At 32.4% G+C, this 21,638-nt stretch overlaps 2 protein-coding genes across 2 annotated transcripts; one reads left to right on the forward strand and one right to left on the reverse strand.

Annotated features, from left to right (window-relative positions):
• Positions 1 to 1,272: 1,272 nt before the first annotated feature.
• On the reverse strand, positions 1,273 to 15,841 carry LOC128190831 (golgin subfamily A member 6-like protein 7). Its single transcript, XM_052863042.1, has 5 exons — positions 15,603 to 15,841; positions 13,777 to 13,911; positions 11,582 to 11,644; positions 3,527 to 3,616; positions 1,273 to 3,153 (listed from the first exon to the last, which is right to left on the reverse strand). Exons 1-5 carry the CDS (start codon positions 15,753 to 15,755, stop codon positions 2,473 to 2,475), a joined length of 1,122 nt encoding a protein of 373 aa, XP_052719002.1. The 5' UTR covers positions 15,756 to 15,841; the 3' UTR covers positions 1,273 to 2,472.
• A 178-nt stretch (positions 15,842 to 16,019) lies between these two features.
• On the forward strand, positions 16,020 to 19,279 carry LOC128189261 (26S proteasome non-ATPase regulatory subunit 7-like). The gene is made up of 6 exons (XM_052860814.1): positions 16,020 to 16,276; positions 16,748 to 16,840; positions 17,333 to 17,430; positions 17,631 to 17,711; positions 18,154 to 18,245; positions 18,632 to 19,279. Exons 1-6 carry the CDS (start codon positions 16,102 to 16,104, stop codon positions 19,074 to 19,076), a joined length of 984 nt encoding a protein of 327 aa, XP_052716774.1. The 5' UTR covers positions 16,020 to 16,101; the 3' UTR covers positions 19,077 to 19,279.
• Positions 19,280 to 21,638: the final 2,359 nt, after the last annotated feature.

Genomic DNA, 21,638 nt, shown 5'->3' on the forward strand with positions numbered 1-21,638 from the left:
GGTTCAAATCATGTACCCTCTAATATTCTAGGCAATTGCAATTTTCACTCCAAACCATCTATGATTTTAAGTGATGAAATATCATTTTTTAAAAGTGAACAAGATTGATCAAATTCTTTAAAGATGTCCATTCTTCAACATTCTAAAAAAAAATTTAAAATCTCAGAGGTTTTTTTTTCCCTTCAAATAAATTTTATGTCATCTTGGAGAATCCTTTTTCAGTTTTCACAGATATCTTTGTTCAAGAAATAGACCATCTGGGATGGATTATACATTGACTTTTGATCTAAATGTGAAAGGACAGGACCACAAACAATAAAACCTCTATCAAAAGATACACTACCTGTGAAGGAATGCCAAGAGATTGCACTTAATCATCTTCAAGATGGTAGCTTTCATAATTTTAAAAATCCATTTAACATTTGTGACATGCATATTATATAACTTCAACTACGGTATACATTTATACAGTATGAATATAATTTATATACATACAATATCCACAAATTATACAGGAGAGAACATAAATAGGCATTATGCCTGCTGTTCAATCCATTTCAATGTATCTATATACTTGAATAAAATACTTCTTAAATTAAATTAATATACACAAATTGCAGTTTGAACATGTTTTCATATGTAACATATATTTTAAAATCACTGGTCTTTACACATCCAAATTTAAAAAAAAAATCTTGCAATACACTTAAAAAAATCCGGTAAACATTTTTGCAAATTTAAGGTCAAAAATAAAAAAAACACCAATATCAATTTCTTTTGCATGTCTTTACACTCTATAAAAACAAAAGATGTTCAATGTTCAATAATATCAATCTAATGAACCATCAATTTATGTTTAATGGAAGGCAAGATTTTGAACAAAATTTTCTAATCTTAACATTGATATTGACTTGGTTGGGATGGGGGGGGGGGGGGGGGGGGGAGATATTTTCTATGTTTCTACATTTATTGAACAATAAAAAATGATTTCTTGGTAGCATCTACAGAAATTTTGTTTCTTCCTTTTTTAAAAAACAATAATCATGATTACAATCAATTTTTTTTTTAACAGGATCAATTCCAAGTCTACCAATAGCAATTTTTTCTTTCAAGTTAAAATTCTTGTAAATATTATTATATAAATAGTGCCTGTTTGGGAGGGTAACAGTTGAAGTTGACACCCCGAGAAAACCATTGTCAACCGACGCGAAGCGGAGGTTGACAATGGTTTTCGAGGGGTGTCAATTTCAACTGTTATCCTCCCAAACAGGCACTATTTATTTTGTTATACTGAATGTCTTAATTTTTAAGAAAATGTTACTGCTTTTATAATGGAATAACGTGAATTCCACAGCGAACCGTACGCGCATAATTTTCGCGCATGTAACAATTTTTAATGTTACCCGTAGCTAAGTGCGTTGCTAACGCTGAGGGTTAAAGAAAGAATTATGAACTGCGTCTTAACCAATCAGATGTCAGTATTTAACATGAAAGTATAACAATGTATAATATTACTCTATTGAAAGGTCACCCTGAGGTACAAGACTCTGCATGTACCTGATGTTGTTACATCTAGTACAACGTGTCTTAGAGGAGCGTGAGTGATTTAATTAACAAGCAAGTCCTATTTCAGTTGAATTAAAGAGTACTCTTTCTTATAGAAACAATCTCAAATAAATATGTTATGAATGATATCAAACAGTAATTAACACTTGATCAGACTAATTAGATGTTGTTTTTGAGTACCTCAAGTTCATTTATTTATCTCAGTACCTACATGTACCCTGAGACTACAGCAGGAAGTGAACCTGTTAATTGGTGAATATGAAAATTGCTCCCTATTTATTAATTGTATCAAATGTCAAAATGTTTTCGATCTAACCATGCACATGCAACTCTCACGATTACCCTTCTTTAAGAGATGCAAGGTTTAAATATTCAGTATTCAAAAAGATGCAGAAGTCTATGAAAAACGTACCAGAGACACCCCGAGTATAAATTTTCATAATACCATACAAGTACATATATTGACTAATTTCCGTTTTTATTATTACATGTTTTCGCTTTATGATCATTTGTTTAATTAAAAGCCAAAAATTTTAATTTGCCTTGACACTTACATGTTGCCAAATTATTACAGGGGAAGTAAATTTCAGATAATATCTCAGATGCCTAAAATTTTTAATATACCATATATAGATTACTTTTGGAATCATTTAAATTCATTGAGGCAGACTTTCAATATATTAAAGGTTGATTGGGATTAAATGCTATTTCATCGATTTCCTTCGGTATATACTAGTAATATACACAAACTTTGTTTCATAATTTGTTGAGAATATTGAATCATGGGTAATAGTTGTAAGGTATATAGCCACAAATTAAATCCATGGAAATTGGGCCCCCCAAAATATCAATAATTTTACTGTAATCAGAATAACGCAATAATTAAAATTTTTTTTGGAATATTAATCACTTCCGTCCATTTGTCAATGCTTTTAGTGAAGGCGGTCGTTGTCCGTTACTTTTACTTATGTCGTCCTTAAGAGTTGGTAGACTGCTGGACCCTTTTGCTTTTTGTCGTAAATCGTCATTTTCGTGCTTCACTGTATTCAGTTCCCTCTTCAGCTGAACGAAATCCTTGAACGACTTCTGCTGGCTATCAGCTGCGTACTGTTTTCTTAATTTTTCTAATTCCTTCCACACTTTCTGATATTCCTCGTACAGTTTTTGCTTCGACAATGCCGTCTGAACCAATTGCTCTTTGGAAGTCTCCACTTCGTTTCGGAGTTGTTTGATCACTTTTTCATAATTCCTTTCTCTTTCACTGGCAATCCCTCTCTCTGCCTGCATTTGATTGATTTTGATTTTAAGGTTTTCAATGAGTTTGACTTTGTCTTCCTCCATCTTGTTTTCACCAACCTCTCGCTCCAGACTTTTAACACGGTAGTTTAATTCTGTATTCTTTTGCACTAATTCTTGAATTTCTTGTTTCAGTTCTCTATTTTTCCTGGCTAACTGCTCCGTTTCACTTTGATTTATAAGATGATAGTTCTTCTGTTCCAACGCCTCAATTGCTTCTTTCAGAGTTTCATTTTCAGTTCGCAGCTCTCTAGATACCATTGATTCTTGATCCAGTTTCATTTGTAGGATCTAAAAATATAAAGGTATATTAAACCACCAAGTACCCGTAAGCAACAATGTGTAAAAAAAAATGTTAACTTATATCATGAGTAAACTTAATATGTCATTTCATACACAAATAAGGGTAGACTTTATAGTCTGTTTGGACATTATTGAAACCAAAAATTAAATAACGTTATATAATAAAATACTAGATAAATTGTTTGACTTGGTACATAAACAAGTTGATGGTCCTGGGCAGATGTATACACGGAAAATAGAAAACTAAAATTATTACATGTATTTACAAAATCCCAGTAAACCTACAGTTATAATGATAAAAGAAATCAAAATATATAATATTTCATCATAATTAGTTAAAGTTTTAGTTAATACCACATACGTTCACTTTTTCATCAGAATCGGAAAATTTGTTCAGTTTACTAAGAAGTTCTCTGTTTGTTTTCTCCAATTCTTGAATCCGTGCTTTCAGCTGAAAAGAAAAAGATATAGCTTTAAACCTAACTGAAAGTACAATATTCTTCTGGAAGGGATGAATATTAGAACATATAATATTCTTAACACTAAATAAATGCATTAGAGAGGGCCTTGAAGTGTTTGCTGAAATTGCAGAGCTCACAGTAGTTTATGACTGAGGTGATGATTGAAAGGCTTTTAATTTGTCCCAATTCAAAACAAAGGTAATCAAAGATTACAAAGCCCACGGAGGCGAGGCATCACCTGTATGTGGCCACCAACATCATCATCATTATACATGTGTATCGGAATTACCAGGTTATACAGTGGAAATATATACATAGTCAAACTTAATTATCTCGAACTAGATGCATGGGGCTGTTGAAAAACTTCGAGATATCCAAGAATTCAAGATATCGAGTGTAAAATGCTTAAAAAATAGGTGGTTGGGACTTAAAAATCACTTCGACATATCCATTGTATTCGAGATATCGGTGTTTGAGATATCGAAGTTCAACTGTATTCGATATGATATAGTTAAAAAAAATATAAAATATCATATTAATTTATAATATTTAAAATATGGTTTTTTTAATTTCATATCACATGATTATTATATCACGTGATTTAAAAATATTTAATATGAAATAATAAAAAAAAATATCATATCTTATGTAATGATTTAAAAAATTTATACCATAAAATTTGTATCATATCTTGATTCAAAATGAAATGGTATATTAAAAATCAATAGGTATGAAACAATGTCATATTTTATAACATGTAATTTAATGTTGGATTGTATCAAATGTTCAAAGCGACAAAATAAGACATTATACGTACATTCATGTATCATTTGATATAATTTGAATTTATATCGTTTGATATTGTATTGCATCTCAAATTGTATTATAAAATTTATTATAATGAATGATAATTAGTAATGAAATCATATAATTTATTGCATCAAATAATAGGGTATTATATTGTATCATACCCATATGACAATGTTTTATTATACAATATGCATATAGCCTTTTGATGAGGTCAAAGTCCGAGGTTGATATACTCTCACCAGGTCTATAAAACCATGTATTGACCGATATCAAAAGGCTTTAATTGTTTTATTTTAATAAATCAAACACTATAATTCTCTTCAATCTCTTCTAGAGTATAACTGCCAAATATTTTGTTTATAATGTATGGACGTTCAGTTCGCTTTTATGATGTCACAATGTTGCACGATCACGTGACAGCAGGATTCAATATCGTACAAATTAATGTACATGAATTAAATGATACAACATATACTGGTACATGTAATTATGATTATTTTATAATGTGATACAAAATCATATTCACGGAAGCAATATCATATATAGGAATCATTTCATAAAACATTGTTCGATCTCATAGTTTATAATATAATCACCGATGCAATATCATAGGAATCCAAATAGGTATCAGATGACAATATAATATTATTAAATATACATCAATCACATTTATTTGAGGAATGAAGGACCAGTAGTTGAAATAACATTGAGAAAATCAAGACCAGGATTTGCATCCAAAGTCTAGCTAAACCATCAACCACTAGCTAAACCATCAACCACTAGCTAAACCATCAACCACTAGCTAAACCATCAACCACTAGCTAAACCATCAACCACTAGCTAAACCATCAACCACTAGCTAAACCATCAACCACTAGCTAAACCATCAACCACTCAAGTCTGTTGTTTTGCATGGTTGCATAATTGTTCTTTTTTCGTGTGTGTGGATTTTTTTTTGTCTGTTTGTTTGTTTACTTTTAAGGGGGGTTGTTTTGTTTTTGTTTGTGTTTTTTTTTTTGGGGGGGGGGGGGGAGAGGGGTAGGGGTGTTGTTATTTTAGAATATTCACATTATAATACACATAACATCTCTTGGTTTTTCCAACTGAGTCAGGATTCTATACCAATAACAATATGTTATTGTACGTCATATGAAATATGTAAACATAATTATAAGAAAATAATTGCTCATCAACAAATACCTAAAAGATCAAAATAATTCAATAATTCCCGAGAAATATGATTCAACATTTATTTACTTATTTCCTCCCAAACCCAAACAAATTTTTATGAGGACCAACTCGGAGTTAAAATGACGTAATATCAAGGGATTATATTTGTGTTGGTTGCACTGCATGCCTTTCCTTGAACTTTATCAATTCATTATATAGCATCATTTGATGTTTATAAAAACAACTTAAACAATACTGTGGTTTCATCAATATTTGTTGTACACCAATTTTCGTGGATTTCGTTTTTAAGTTGATCCACGAAATTAAATGTTCATTGAAATGCAATTTCTATTAACATTAACTATTAACATTCATTGGCCACGAATTACATATCCTTGAAACTGTGATTTTCACTTTAGCCACGAAAATTGACTATTAATGAAACCACAGTAATAAATTTAAAAAAAATATTTAGTCATGACTTGATGTTTTTATTATTATAAGTATACAGATTTTTAAAAGAAAATGTCATCATTTATAATAAATTAAATGTGTCCAAATTTAAGTCATGACACACCTTTTGATTGTGCGCAAGCTTATGAGATTATTAACAAATACATGTACTGGTAAAAGTATGCATGAGCCTAGATTGGTTTTCTTCTTATGATTATGGACTATAAAAGAGACCTTTCTGCACTTTGGAAAGCTGGTGAACAACAAGTAAATGTGTCTGGTTCGGCAGCCTGCAGGTTTAGAGATGTTTCACTGTATTAGGAAAATAAATTGATATTCGCTTCTCATTTCCCTTTATGGGCATCCTGGATACTTTTCTAATGACAAAACTTAAGAAATATGTCACCAATGCAAAGTTTCCTTTTATTCATTAAAAACATGACCTCTTTGGGATTACGTCATAACTATAGGAAAAGAACCGGATATTTACAACCAAAATGTACATCAACTTTCCGTAGGAGGTATTTTTAAGGATAGCAGTTACATAATAAATATACTGTTAATTGTTCTGTTAATCTGACAGCACAGTTTTTTCCAGACTGATGATATTTTAGGTAATCTGAGTCAACTGGTCTTCATCCGTTGTTGCAACAATACAATGCGTAATACGTCGGAAATTTTACATGGTAATTTAATTCTTCTTGAAAACTATACAAGGCCAGTTATTTCCATTTTTGGTTTAAAGCATCTCTAGGACAAGAGGATTATACATTGTTAAATTTATGACCATACCACCCCAGGGCCTCATTGGCAGGGTCAAATAAACAAAAAAGGGGCAAAATTTTCAAAAATCCTCCTCTCTACTCCCACACAATTGTTGGAAAATCTAAATGCATGATTATGATGTCCATAAAGCCCTCTACCAAAATTATGAAATTCATGGCCCCTGGGTCAGGGTTCAGGCCCTAGGGCAGGGCTAATATGGCCATAAAGTGAAAATGTATTCATTATATCTTAATTTATCTTCTTCTTTCTATTCACAGCAGGGAGAGATAAACTGAATGCATAAATTTGATGTTCATGAAGCCTTTCACCAAAAATGTGAAGTACATGGACCTGTGTAGGAGGTTCAGGCCCTAGGGCGGGGCCAATATATAATGAAGATATATAAAATTTTAGAATAGTTTATTCTCTCGAGTCTATCTATATATACAGCCAGAGGGGATTAACTAATTAAATAAATCTGATCATCATGAAGCCCTCACCAAATTTGTGAAGTTCACTGCCCATGTGTTGGGTGTTCAAACCCTAGTGTGGGGCTAATATGAACATATAGCGAAAATGTATTTAATTTTAGACTGACCATATAGCGAAAATATATTTAATTTTAGACTATCTTCTTATCTTCATTCACTGCAGAGGAAGATAAACTGAATGCAGTTATGATATTCATAAACCTCACTACCTAAATTGTGAAATTCAAGGCCCCTGAGTCAGGGGTTCAGGACCCTTGGGTTATAATGGTCAATATGGCCACGTAGTAAAATGAATTGAATTCAATAATATTTTCTTTTTTTGTTCTACATTTATATTTTTAGGAAAAAACTTTTGTAGTAAACAGGAAAAGGAATAATAATTAGTTTAATTATCACATACATGTGTGTTTATGAGAACATTGTGTAGTAGTGTTAATTTGTTCAATTAGGGTTTTTCAACTTTCGGTCAAAAAGACCTATTGTTATTCTGATGTTTAATAATTATTATTCTTATTCTCGACAGAATTTTCGTCAACAATTTTTTGAAAACGGTAAGGAATATTTAAACAATTATGGAAAAGTCTTGTAGCAATTCTAATTTCTAAATGACACACATATGTAAAATAAGATGTACCGGTATCTTGTCTAGCTGTACAAAATCTTATGCATAGGCATTTCTCTATATATCTTACCGTTTTTGAGATATCAGGGCTCAAACTTGAGAGAAGGGGGATGAAAAATTAAAAAAATTTAAAAAAACCTAAAAGGAATTTTATAAGACTCCTAAACATTGTTTAGATAGAAGTATTTAACATAAATTCCAAGTTTCAATAAAAAAAATATTCAGTACTTCTGGTTTTATGAAAACGAGTCAATGAAAATTGTCTATAAGAGTTTCAGTGTTAAAGGGACATGGTCACGATTTTGGTCAAAAATTATTTTTACGTTTTTTAACGTATACAATGCTTCAGTAAGGCATTTTAATTGGCAACCAAAATTTAAGTGTCATTTGTCGAGTTATAAGCAAGTTACAGACCTTAGAATTCTTTGCTATGTAAATAAAGCTTTTGTTTTCTTTTTCGAATGTTAAAGTGAATTTAAAATTCCAATTTTAGACCTAAAATGAGTGTTTTAAACAATAGAAACTGTTTATTTATGCTTAAAATGAATAAGATAATATACAAATCTGCTTAAAATTTTTTTTTACTGGTATATTGAACCAATGTAAACAAAAACATGGCACTAGCCTTGTTTTCATGACAACCAGTTGTGAGCTTTGAATCTTGCGCATAACTCAACGATTGACTCTCAAACTTCACTTGATAATTAGAAATACATTCCTAAACCATTGTAAATAATAAAAAAAGTAAAATTGAATTTGACCAAAATCGTGACCATGCCCCTTTAACTTAAAATCACACGTCGTTCGTTTTCTCAAAAAGTTTTCAAGCAAATATTAGAAAATTTTATTTGAATAATAACACACACAATGCACAGACCTGAAAAGTTTTAGGGTATACAGTTTGAAAAAATAAGGGTTATGCAGGGGTCAACATGCAAAACAGCCCTTTAGCTGTAACACTCTTGAAACTTTGTTTCAGGTGAGCTAAAAATATTGGTTAATTTAACATTTATTCTTGTTTACTCAATAAGAAAAGGAATGGCACCAGCAAGGGCTTTAAAAATGTACGTGACATTGTACATGCTGGATATAATGCTGAATGATGACAAGATAAATGATCATTGCCAGTAAATATCAGTATTGTATATTATTTATACAGAATAAATTATAACATCATTCTTTAAAAAATCTATACCGTAAGTTGATTGTCATTATACATATCATAAGATTCAGAGTGCAAAGCATGAAAACTAGCATTATAACCATCATCAATTCAGCATAGCAGCATACTTTGCTCTGTCAAAGAGATTTCTTTCTTTTTTTTTGCCAATATGCTTCCTTATATCAACCTGAAGAACAGTGAGGAAATTCAACTCTGTGTGAACTGTTTTATGACATCAGACACAATGATTATCACATGCACTTATTGCTAGCATTACATGTATTGCAAACAATATGAAGAGGCCCATGGGCCACATCGCTCACCTGAGGAACAATAGGTATGATAAAATCAGCTTAATGGAATCATAATACAAACTATCTGGACAATGTACAATGATACTTGTATATCCTGTATAAATAAAGTCCATTTTTCCCCTTGGATATTATTATGTTTATAATCATTAGTCCCTTTTCTAACAGGATGATTTTATAGTCATATCACATGTTGAGTATTGCAGTTCTCAAAAAGATCCTTAACAATTGTTTATATATGGGATATAAACCTACATCAAACTCTGAACCTCCTTGTGAGGCCGAAGAATTGTCCTGCGGCCAAAGTCTTAACAATTATAAAGAATCATTTGGCTGATTAGTTTCTGAGAAGAAGATTTTTTAAAGATTAACTCTACATATTCCTATGTAAAACCCATTGTGGCCCCACCCTACTCCCAGGGGTGTCATTATTTTCACATCTTTTGAATCTACACTACCTGAATATGCTTCCACACAAGTTTTAGATTTCCTGGCTGATTAGTTTCTGAGAAGAAGATTTTTAAAGATTTACTCTATATATTCCTATGTAAAACTTCAACCCCCCATTGTGGCCCCACCCTACCCCGGGGGTCATGATTTTCACAACTTTGAATCTACACTTAAGATTTACTCTACATATTTTTAGGTAAAACTTTGACACATCAACCCCCCCCCCCTTTTGTGGCCCCACCCTACTCCTGGGGGTGTCATTATTTTCAAAACTTTGAATCTACACTACCTGAGGATGCTTCCACACAAGTTTCAGCTTTTCTGGCTGATTAGTTTCTGAGAAGAAGATTTTTAAAGATTTACTCGATATATTCCTATGTAAAACTTCGACAACCCGCCCCAATGTGATCCCACCCTACCCCGAAGGTCATGATTTTCACAACTTTGAATCTACACTACCTGATGATGCTTCCACACAAGTTTCAGCTTTCCTGGCTGATTAGTGTTTGAGAAGAAGATTTTCAAAGATTAACTCTACATATTCCTATGTAAAACTTTGATTCCCCATTGTGGCCCCATTCCTACCATCATGAATTTCACAACTTTGAATCTACACTACCTGAGGATGCTTCCACACAAATTTCAGTTTTCCTGGCTGTTTTGTTTCTAAGAAGATGATTTTTAAAGATTAACTCTACATATTCCTATGTAAAACTTTGATTTCCCCTCCATTGTGGCCGACCCTACCCCCAGGGGTCAGGATTTTTACAACTTTGAATTTACACTACTTGATGCTTCCACACAAGTTTCAGCTTTCCTGACTGATTTTTTTCTGAGAAGAAGATTTTTAAAGATTTACTATATATATTCCTATGTAAAACATCAACCCTCCATTGTGGCCCCACCCTATCCCCTGGGGTTCATGATTTTCACAACTTTGATTCTACACTACCTGAGGATGCTTCCACACAAGTTTCAGCTTTCCTGGCTGATTAGTTTTTGAGAAGAAGATTTTTAAAGATTTACTCTATATATTCCTATGTAAAAGTTCGACCCCCACCCCATTGTGGCCTAGCCCTAACCCTGGGAGTCATGATTTTCACAACTTTGAATCTTCACTACCTGAGGATGCTTCCGCACAAGTTTCAGCTTTCCTGGCCTAACGATACTTGAGTAGAAGATTTTTTAAAATTTCTCAAAATTTTTCATTAATTTCTTATTATCTCCCCTTGAAAAAGGGCATGGCCTTTTCAAAACCATGAATCCCCTTAGCCTAAGGATGATTTGTGCCAAGTTTGGTTGAAATTGGCCCAGTAGTTCTTGAGAAGATGCTGAAAATGTGAAAAGTTTACAGACAGACAGACAGATGGACAGACAAACGACAGACAAAATGTGATCAGAAAAGCTCACTTGAGCTAAAAACAGGATAATTTTAACAAATCGGAATGATTTGCCTTTTTTCAAATGTAAATATAAGTAATAAGCAGCGATGCTAAGAAGTTCACTGGGATATGAACTTGATGTGGATGTGATTAATCTTCTGAGAATTAAGCCCTTTGGGCTTCACAGGATTTGATCACAAGACCAACCAAGTTCATATCCCAGTGAACTTTTTAAATTCCTGTTTTCCTCTTCCTATAGAGATGGATCTTTATAAATGAGAGGTCTTTAATAATTTTGAATGATAAGAACCCTATAAAAGTATGTCAGAGTTTTCTTACTTTTGCTATTTCTTCATTATTCCTCTTCTCCATCTCTAATTTTTCTTCAATTGCAAACATCATCTAAAGAAAACAAAACTATCTTCATCAAACATACAAGAAAAAACTATTTAAGGTAGTCCTATACTCGGCACTAAATGGGCTCAATCATTAAAAGCTTAGCTTTAAATGATAAATATACATTCTAGCAATACATATACAAAAGAAAATATGCATGTTTACATGCTAGTTTGTTTGATATCACCTCTCAGACGGGTGTACCCCTTGCGAAAATTATTGACAATTATGAAATTTGCCAGACGTCCGTTTTTCCTAAAAATAATTACCAATTTTGGGAAAATTAGAACTGAACATACAAAATAGAGTATAAATATTTATTTCAGCCATATCTCATCAATAATTTTGCGCAAATTTTTGTAAGAAAGTACGCTTTATGGACCTGATGTATCAAAATAGAATACAAAAAATGCAATGCTAGTATCGCGTTTGGTAATTTTTTTACTATTTTATGGACTCAAACTTAAATTCATGGTGTTTATTCTATAGATCGACATCTTAGAATAAAAATTTGGTAAAATAAATTATATGTTGATGGATTACTTTTCATGCTATTAGCTCTAAACCAAGTAGACCCTGACAAAAAAATCTGTAAAAATTACATTTTGCTACAGTTTTCTGCCTAGATCTGTCAACAATGTTAGATATCATTTAAACATTAATTAATTGACGATTGATTAAATTCGAAATATCTCCTGTCCCTAAATTTTAACCGGTTTTAGTTAAAGAAAAAAAAAATTTCGGGGTGGGGGGGGGCATCAAAACAAAGAAGATATAAAGCATACCTGAGATCCTGGTTAATCAGAAACTTCGTTTTTCATTTTACTTTAACAGAATCGAGTTTCTCAACATTAACCATTTCTACCTCTCATAGAATACATATATTACCGTTCTAATTGCTTGTTATTGCCATTGTTTACAACAGGGATGTAGAGCAAAATCAATACCGGGTATCTAAAACGCTTTGTGAAAGTCGAACCAATATTGTAAAATCTGTATTATGACGTAGTGCAATACTCGGACTACTTTAAAGGGAAATAGAATTATTAATCTCATTTTGTTCTCCTCAAAAAACTTTGAACTTTATGAATTATCAATAAATAAATGATAAAAAGTAGTGGTTTATCTTTCAAGGGCAATAAATGTAATTAAGGGTTGTCATATCTCTATATAGCCAAATTAGCCATCGTCATAAATAAAATTATATTAGAACGTAATAGTCTGAACACTTTGGTCCTTAAGATGTACTAAAGCCAAACCTGTATTTATAGGTCATTGAATTACTTGTATATGACCAGAGGTGAATGAAATCCTTCAATTTAATTCTACCAACAGTCTAATTAAGATTATAGACTTATAAAATTTATCAGTTCTACAATACAAAACTTTTCAAATATATTGTGATGAATCCAAAGAATCAATTTTCATTTTAGTACCATTTTTGTGAATGTTCTACCCTCCAGTTTGGAGACTCAACTCAATTTAACCGGTAATGGTAATGTTCAGTGTTTATCTGAGGAAAGAAAGATAACTCTAACTAAATATTTCTCCTAAGAGACCCAGAACAGGTGGCATAGTAAATCAAAGAATACATAAATTAGTTTGCAAAATTTGAAATTTAATTTGCATATAAAACTGCAATTAGCAAGATCAAGTTCTGTGTATAGACTTATACACATGTATCTAAAAACTCTGCATCCTGCAAGTCTAACTATATTTCATGCATTCCCCCAAAAATTAATTTGCCTAGTCTTAAATAAAGCTTGCCCCTGTATAAGATTTATTTTGTTTATAGGCATTTAAAGCTGGCATTTGTCCAGTTTAAAATCAAATTCTATGTACGTTGTAAAATGATGGTTTTATTAAGTACTAGTATTTGTATAATAATGGGCAATACAGTATGTATGATTAAATGTTTCAATCATTTAATTAAGCAATATATCTTCATGTATTTGGAAAAAATGATGTATACAAAGTATGTTTACAAAATAAACTGTATATAACAGGGTTTACCATAATTTCACCCTTTACAAAGAATTTCTCCGATGTTGAGGCAGGTATGATTGTAATATATTGACTTGGTACTGGAATTAAGATATTTAAATTCAAATTTTCATTTTCATTTGCTTGGATCGTACCTCATTCTTGTGTTTCTCTGCCATCATGGCATTGATCTCGTCAGCTCTCTTCAGGTATTGTTCCTGTATCTTTTTTATCCGTTCCTGACTTTCCTCGGCCAAAGCATGTAACTCGGCACATTTTAAAGTCTTCAGCTAACAAATATAATAACGTATTACAGTTTGCATTAATTTACTTCGATGTTGCAGTGTAAACCAACACTCATCTTATAAATATTAATTTCTTATGTGGCATCAATCCATATACATGTATTGAGATTGGTGACATTTTCCATCCTATATACCAGGTAATCATTAATTGATATAATAGATCATAAATATGATCTAATGGCCACACTATAATGAGTTGATCCACAAATTTTAATTGAATGTTCTTTGAAGTGCAATATCAAATGACATATTGTATTGATAGAATCATTGACCATGAATTTACAAATCTTCACTATCAAAATCCATGGAAATTGACGCCTACAATATTACTTTTCGTGTCTTTGGTTCATAACACTTGACATGGATCCTAAAAACCAAACATTGACCAACGTATATACATAGTCCAAAATAGTTATATTATATATAATCACTATAGTTGCAGCCCAGTTAAAATAAATGTAAATTTTAACGATGTCACCAGTTAAATCCTACACACTGGAAAAGAGAGGCTGATCTCTCTAGCTGTCTGTCAAATTATGACAATGTCTGCCTCCCTAATGACACACTAAGTGAACAGACGGTCGACATTCAATAGCAGTTTCTTAACAATGAAAAATAAATCTTTAGCTGAACAGAATATGATTGAAGAATATTTTGTTCTAAATAATTTTTAAGCATGAGGCATTTTACTAACTGGCATTTTGTCTCTATAATATCTGTTTTAGCAAGTGTATTAGTTGTGCGATACAATATTCTGCTGACGTGCTTTCGCACATCGTTATCAGAAATGGACAAATGTTACAAGGTGTACTTTGAGCCAAAGAAATTTAAAACAATTTTTATCACATACATTTTTTTCTTTTATAGTCTGACTCCAGTTATCATTTTTGTCACTTTTAGCCATGAATTTTGAAAAAGTTGTATAGCACACAAGTCATTTGAAATCAATCTAAGGGAAAAAAGTTTTTTCTTTGAGTCATTTCATCTTTAACCAAGGGAAATTGAAATGAGTAAAAACATTACCATTTGGGTACTTTCTTGTTGTTTTCAAAATTCTTGAACGAAGACTTTTTAATTTAGACTATTTCTTCGACCTGATGGGCTAAAGGGGCCCTAGGGAAAATCTTCGGTTGTTTTTTTATTTATTAACATTTGAATGAATATATCACTGGAACCCTAAAGTATTGATAAATATCAAATAATAAAGAAAAATGTGAATGAGGATATCTATATATTGGGACAGAGTACTGCATACTATACATACAGGGGTCTGCATGATATAGTTTGAGTGTTCAGATTGAATCATATACTGGTTTCCTATCATATCGCGAGTTCTACGGTAATGCGGTATTTCTGTTTACGAATAGTTGCACGCGCTGAAATTGACATTTGACGTCGGAATATTTTTAGAATAGTAAACAGAGGCACGCTGAACATATCACAGAGGAATATAATAGAGGAAACTCACCAAAACATTAGTTTCTAGAAATATTTAAGTATTGATATATTTTTCGACAAAATGATATAACTATACCGCGATATCATAGGACGGGCTCATTCTATTTTTTGTAATTTGACAGCATTTGCAAAAGTACACTTTAATAACTGTTTATAATTTGAAAATGTTTTCAACATAAATATTTTAAAGTAACATAGTATATCATCACTCAAAGTACCTCATAGTCTTCAATTTTCTGCTTCAGCAATTTATTCTCTTCTGCTATTTCTTTCACAAAGCCGAGGGTTTCGATGTGTTTCTTCGTGAGTCTCTCATCCTGATCATGCATGTTTTCCCTTGGAATACGATTTGAACTGTAACAATTCTGCATTTTGAATTTATGTTCCGTAAAATGAAACCACGTTAAAAATGCATTGCCTAGCAGCTGTCAACATTGAGGACGAAGTGCAACTTCCGCTTATGATATGAGAGTTTATATATAGTTCCAATAAAAGCATAATGATAGCACAAATAGAGTTTCTTTCTGTACTTATTTTTCAAAAACATGGATTAATGTGCATTTCTTCTATAATACAACAAAAAATGATATATTTACACATGTAATACAGTGCGCAATGATTTCAAAGATAAACCGGAAGTGGATCCTGCTTTCATTATCCAGAAAAAGTTGACGAGTCACCGGCGTGAAGACTGAATAATTACAAACAATTTCCACAATGCCTGTCACAGATCCGAACAAAATTACTAAAGTAGTCGTTCACCCATTAGTTCTTCTGAGTGTGGTCGACCATTTTAATCGAATGGGAAAGGTTGGAAACGCAAAACGAGTGGTCGGTGTATTGTTAGGATCAAACAGACAAGGAATTTTGGATGTTTCAAATAGTTTTGCAGGTTGCTATTTTGTAGACCTTATTGATTATTAACAAACGTATTGTTTAGGAGACAAGGGATGTTAATAACAATTTACACGAGTTTTATCTAACACCCAGGAAATGTTTTTTAAACATATTTTACAGAGGAATTTCGAACGAAGCAAGAAGTTAAATATACATAGTCATTGGTACGATTCTGTTGAGATTTAAAATGTTGTGCAGCTGTTTGATCTGCCAATCATCTTGAATTACGTATATATATGCACCAATTGCCATATTGGCTCACAATAGCCTTTTCAAGATATCAAATGTACAATACAGACAGAACACCAGTAAGAACCTCTGAAAAATCTTTGCTTTATGTCTGCTCTGCATTGGCTATCAGGGGTATGCAATTAACATCGCCCAATGCCTGGGGCAACAATTTTAGAGGTCGTGCTTATGCCTATAGTGATTTACTTGTTCCTTACGCCGTTATGTCTTCTTTCAGTACCCTTCGATGAAGATGATAAAGACAAAACAGTCTGGTTTTTGGATCATGACTACCTAGAGAGCATGTATAGCATGTTCAAGAAAGTTAATGGTTAGTATACTTGTGCCTTGTGAAAAATTGTCATCTATTATTATTATATATAAAATAGTAATTTGTAAGAAGAAAATTCAGCATTATATGCCACAGATGCTTATGGACAGGATTTTGCTCTAACCCCCCCCCCCTTCTTTTTAAAATCATATTTCTGTTATTTTTCAGCATAAGACATATATAAGGGGATGTTAACATTAATAAAATAAACAATTTGGAAAAAAAGGAGGGAGGGATTAGTGCACGTTCCTATCCACAATCACCTGTGTAATATGCATATAAAATACACTGATGATATATTAGTATGTAAATTACATATAAAACATGTATGTTCTGAAATGAAAGGGGATGGTAGGGGGTAAGCAAGCTCTTCACAATAGTGAAAAAAAAGTAATTAAACACAACCACATTTTTAAATTAAAAGGTGAGTAACGGCAAAAAGAAACGACATATAATATAACAAAAAATTTAACAGCACCTTATATTCTTCAGCTCGTGAGCGAATTGTGGGATGGTATCACACAGGCCCCAAGCTTCACCAAAATGATGTTGCTATCAATGAACTCCTCAGGAAATATTGTCCAAACTCTGTATGTATCTTCAGTTTTTACTAAAAAAATATTTCTTTTTAAATTTAAAGTTTTAAGGTCATAAGCAAAGTTTCTGCAAAAAAAAAAAAATATATGAAAAATATTTTCCAAACTTTAAACACAATGAAAAGATGTGGAGTACAGTTTATTGAACCTTTCATAGATATTTACTCTTATTTATAAAAATGGTAACTTTGCAGGTTTTGGTGGTCATCGATGCAAAACCGAAAGACCTTGGACTGCCCACAGAAGCCTACATAGCAGTGGAAGAAGTGCATGATGTAAGTCTTGTTCAATATTACATACAATGCAGATTATTATATCAAGTTAAACTAAGGGTTTATTATGTTATATCAAGTGTTGAGGTATGAATACTGTATAGAGGGATATTTTCGCCCATGTGATTTTGGCCCTTGTACACTTGCAAACAGTTTCAATGTCTTGAATTCGCCCAGACATAATTTGATGCATTGAAATCCCCCAGTTTTAAATTCGCCCGCTGACAACGAGGATAAAAGGGGCGAAAATAAAATGCGAGCTAATATTTCCCTGTATACAGTAGATGTTGCTTCAGTCTGTCTCGTTTCCAGTCCATTCAAAACATTGTTAGGGTAGAGTGAATAAAGCAACAGCAAGGGATTTAGGACAACACTCGTTTGGAATCCCCATTCGATAATTTTTTTCATTTCTTTTGTGAGATTATTTTATCCCACTGTATTGCAGGATGGCACACCCACCACAAAAACCTTTGACCATGTCCCCAGCGAGATCGGAGCAGAAGAGGCTGAGGAGGTTGGAGTGGAACATCTATTGAGGTAAGGAAAGAATGTTGTAAACTCACGATCAATTTTTTCTTCTTCATTAATACATGTATATGTGAGTATCAATTTTCGATGCTATAGTGAAATTCACTATTTGACAATCCATGAATTCATATACAATAGCCTTACCAATAAGATACTTTGTCATGTTTTTCACTGTAAAAAAATGTCTTTTGTGGAAAGAAAATGCAAAATGGTGTCAGACCTTTTTCATCAATAATAGACCAAAAATAAAAGATAATGCCCCCCCCCCCCTTGTGTTTTTTTCAAAACAGGATGTGTTGTATATTTATTTTATCTCTATAATTATTGATCTTCAGTACCTGTGGTATATCTGTTTAAGTTGCTATAGTTACCCTCATTATCAATTTTCTCCACAGGGACATTAAGGATACAACAGTAGGATCTCTCTCACAGCGGATCACAAACCAGCTGATGGGTCTGAAAGGTCTCCACGCCCACGTCAACGACATCAACAGCTATCTACAGAAAGTGACGTCTAAACAGCTCCCTGTCAACCACCAGATCATCTATCAACTGCAAGATGTGTTCAACCTCCTCCCCGACGTTAACCTCCAGGACTTTGTGAAATCAGTGTACGTGAAAACCAATGATCAAATGCTGGTTGTGTACTTGGCTTCTCTTATTCGATCGATCATCGCACTACATAATCTCATCAGTAATAAAATTCAGAACCGGGACGCAGAGAAAAACGAGGGTAAAGACCTAGTGAAAGAAAAGAAGAAAGAGACAAAGGAAGCAGAAAAGAAAGATGGAGAGAAAGAATCCGATAAAAAAGAGACAGCTAAAACTGCTAAGAAATAGAAGACAGTGATTTCGAACGCAAATTAAACATTACACTACAAACTGTGAAATTTGAATCTTAAGATTCCCAAAAATGAAGAACTTGAGATTTAGCTAATTTTTTGCTATTTGTTATTGGAAACCTTGAAATTAGCTCACCAAGAGGAAGTTCAGGAATATGCTATAACCCCTGCACTTGCATCTGATTAAATTTTTGAAGCAGGTCCAATGTCTTAGTTATTTCTTCTGCTAACTTAACGAAGCTTGATTACATAAGTACAGTCACAGTTGCTGTTACAACCACCTGTAATCAGCGGCCACTGGCCATGAGAAGCCAGTTTCAATCCCGCCTGTTTAGTTTTTCACAAAATTTTAACTCATTTAAGTGGCCACTTATCTAATGCGCCCAGCGGCCAGTGTGTTTAGGTCCCATGCTTTCAGCATGCCTGTTTTGAGGGGGCCATTTTGTCTGTTTTGCCACATGACTTCTAACACTGACATGTGACCCTGTATCGAAAGAAGCCACACTTAAACAGCTGATAATGAGTTAATGACAAATAACTGAGTGTGTAATTTGAATTCTGCTAACATTTAATGAAATTATTGATTATAACACCTGTGGTGTTAATATCTATTTGTGTACTCAATTCATTACAAAGTTATTAAATGGTCAGCTAGTCTTGCACTTAACATGTACTGCAATTTGGCGAATATAATATATACCGGTATGCAACTTTCTTCTAAAAAGTTCCTTTGTGAGAGAGGGGTGCAAATATTACACCCCAATGGATTTTTGACACTTTTTTTAACAAGTAAAATACTGGCTATCATAGTTCACTATATATGGCCTTTATATGGAAATGCTACCTCTGTTTGTTTCCGCATTTAAACAATTAAAAATTATTGATTGGGCAAATTTAGCAAATAATTCTCCTTCCTTTAGTCATTGAATGGAATCAAGTATTTTGTAGTAAAGTTCAAAATACCTCTTACTTTTTTATCCTTCATTAACCCTAAATATGACTTGTTTTTCATCTGTTGATTTATTCTGCGAACAATTATACAAAATTTGCCCTACTGTGAATCCTTTACATGGTTTTATTATCCGCCAGTGACCCGAAATGGCAATTATGTGGCAAAATTATACCTCAGAGCCGTCATCCATCAACTTACACACAAAAACACTCACTTTTAGTTGTTACAGATCTTTAATAAATATTTTAAAAACAAAATATAAAAATTGACTTACTGAAAAAAAAAATGATAAATTCTTATATAGATCATTGACATTCTAACACTGTTAATGTAAGTGCAAAAATTGCAACTTGAGGCTATAGTCAACAATTACAGGCGTGCATTTTTATTATTTTTGACCCAGGAAACTAGGAAAAAAGTTTAACATTGTTTTATTCTTTGCCCTGATTTTAATTTCAAGTACAGAGTTAGATTAACCTAATACAAAAGTAGAGGCTGCCCTTGGGGTACTACAGATTCCTTATTTAATGCAAGCTCTGTATTCTGCAATTCTGCTGTTTTCTATTGAATCACGACAATATAAAATTGTGAGTGCCAAACATTTGTTATAATTTCATAAACCAGTACATCAGTCATAAAAATAAAAGAGAGATTTCAAAATCCACGAAAGATGCTTCTCGCCATTTTATGCCTATAATAACTCCTTGTGTTTCATTAGGAATTTATAGTATCGCCCTAATGCAATAACTATAAGATCCTGACTCAGGGAGAATGAGAAAAGGTTATCTTCTCCTTTGATATGGGTCTGTATGTCTCAAGTCACAACTCATTTCAAGTATAAAGTAAACAAAAAAAGTTTTTAAAAGAACCTTTCTTGTGGCAATAAATATTAAAAAATTTCCATTTTATTACATAGAAGTTAACAGACTAGCAAGGGGTTCTCAAGATACATGTATTGACTTTTGAACTAAAAAATAAATCCAAAAATTTACTGTCAAAAAAATGTGTTACAAGATATTTAGTAAAAAATACCGTACTTTTCCTTGCCCAGCAAAGAGTTCTAGAGATACTGTGTATTTATTATATTCATGGACAATCATTTTTGTGGATTTAATGATATACATGTAATCACAGTCTCTACAATACAGTACTTAAATTTGTGGTCTGGCCAATGTTTCAAAAAATACAATTTGTTATACATGTATTATAAATTATTAAATATGCACTTCAACAAACCTGATTTTAGGATATTAACTCAATAAGGAAAGTCACTAAAATAAGAATTTAAAAAATATTGATATATTTTTTTTTATGCCTGACCTTTGACTCGGTGACCTTTTATGACATTGGTGTCATCTATTACTTACAGGGTATCTAACTTTGATCCAAAATTTACCTTAAGGTACTTCACTACACCTAGACTTATACTTTTTAAGACACTACGTCACAAGATGGCGATTTAAATGTTTTGTTAAATTGTTTGTATCAATCAATTCAGATGTATATTGTCATAGCTCAGTGGTTTAAGTATCAGGCTTGTGAACTGCAGATCATGAGTTCAAATCCATCTGTGGCTTTTGTTCATGTTTACTGAATGAAAATTCTAAA

The sequence above is a fragment of the Crassostrea angulata genome, chromosome 6 (genome assembly GCF_025612915.1).
Source record: "Crassostrea angulata isolate pt1a10 chromosome 6, ASM2561291v2, whole genome shotgun sequence".
NCBI lineage: Eukaryota > Metazoa > Mollusca > Bivalvia > Ostreida > Ostreidae > Magallana > Magallana angulata.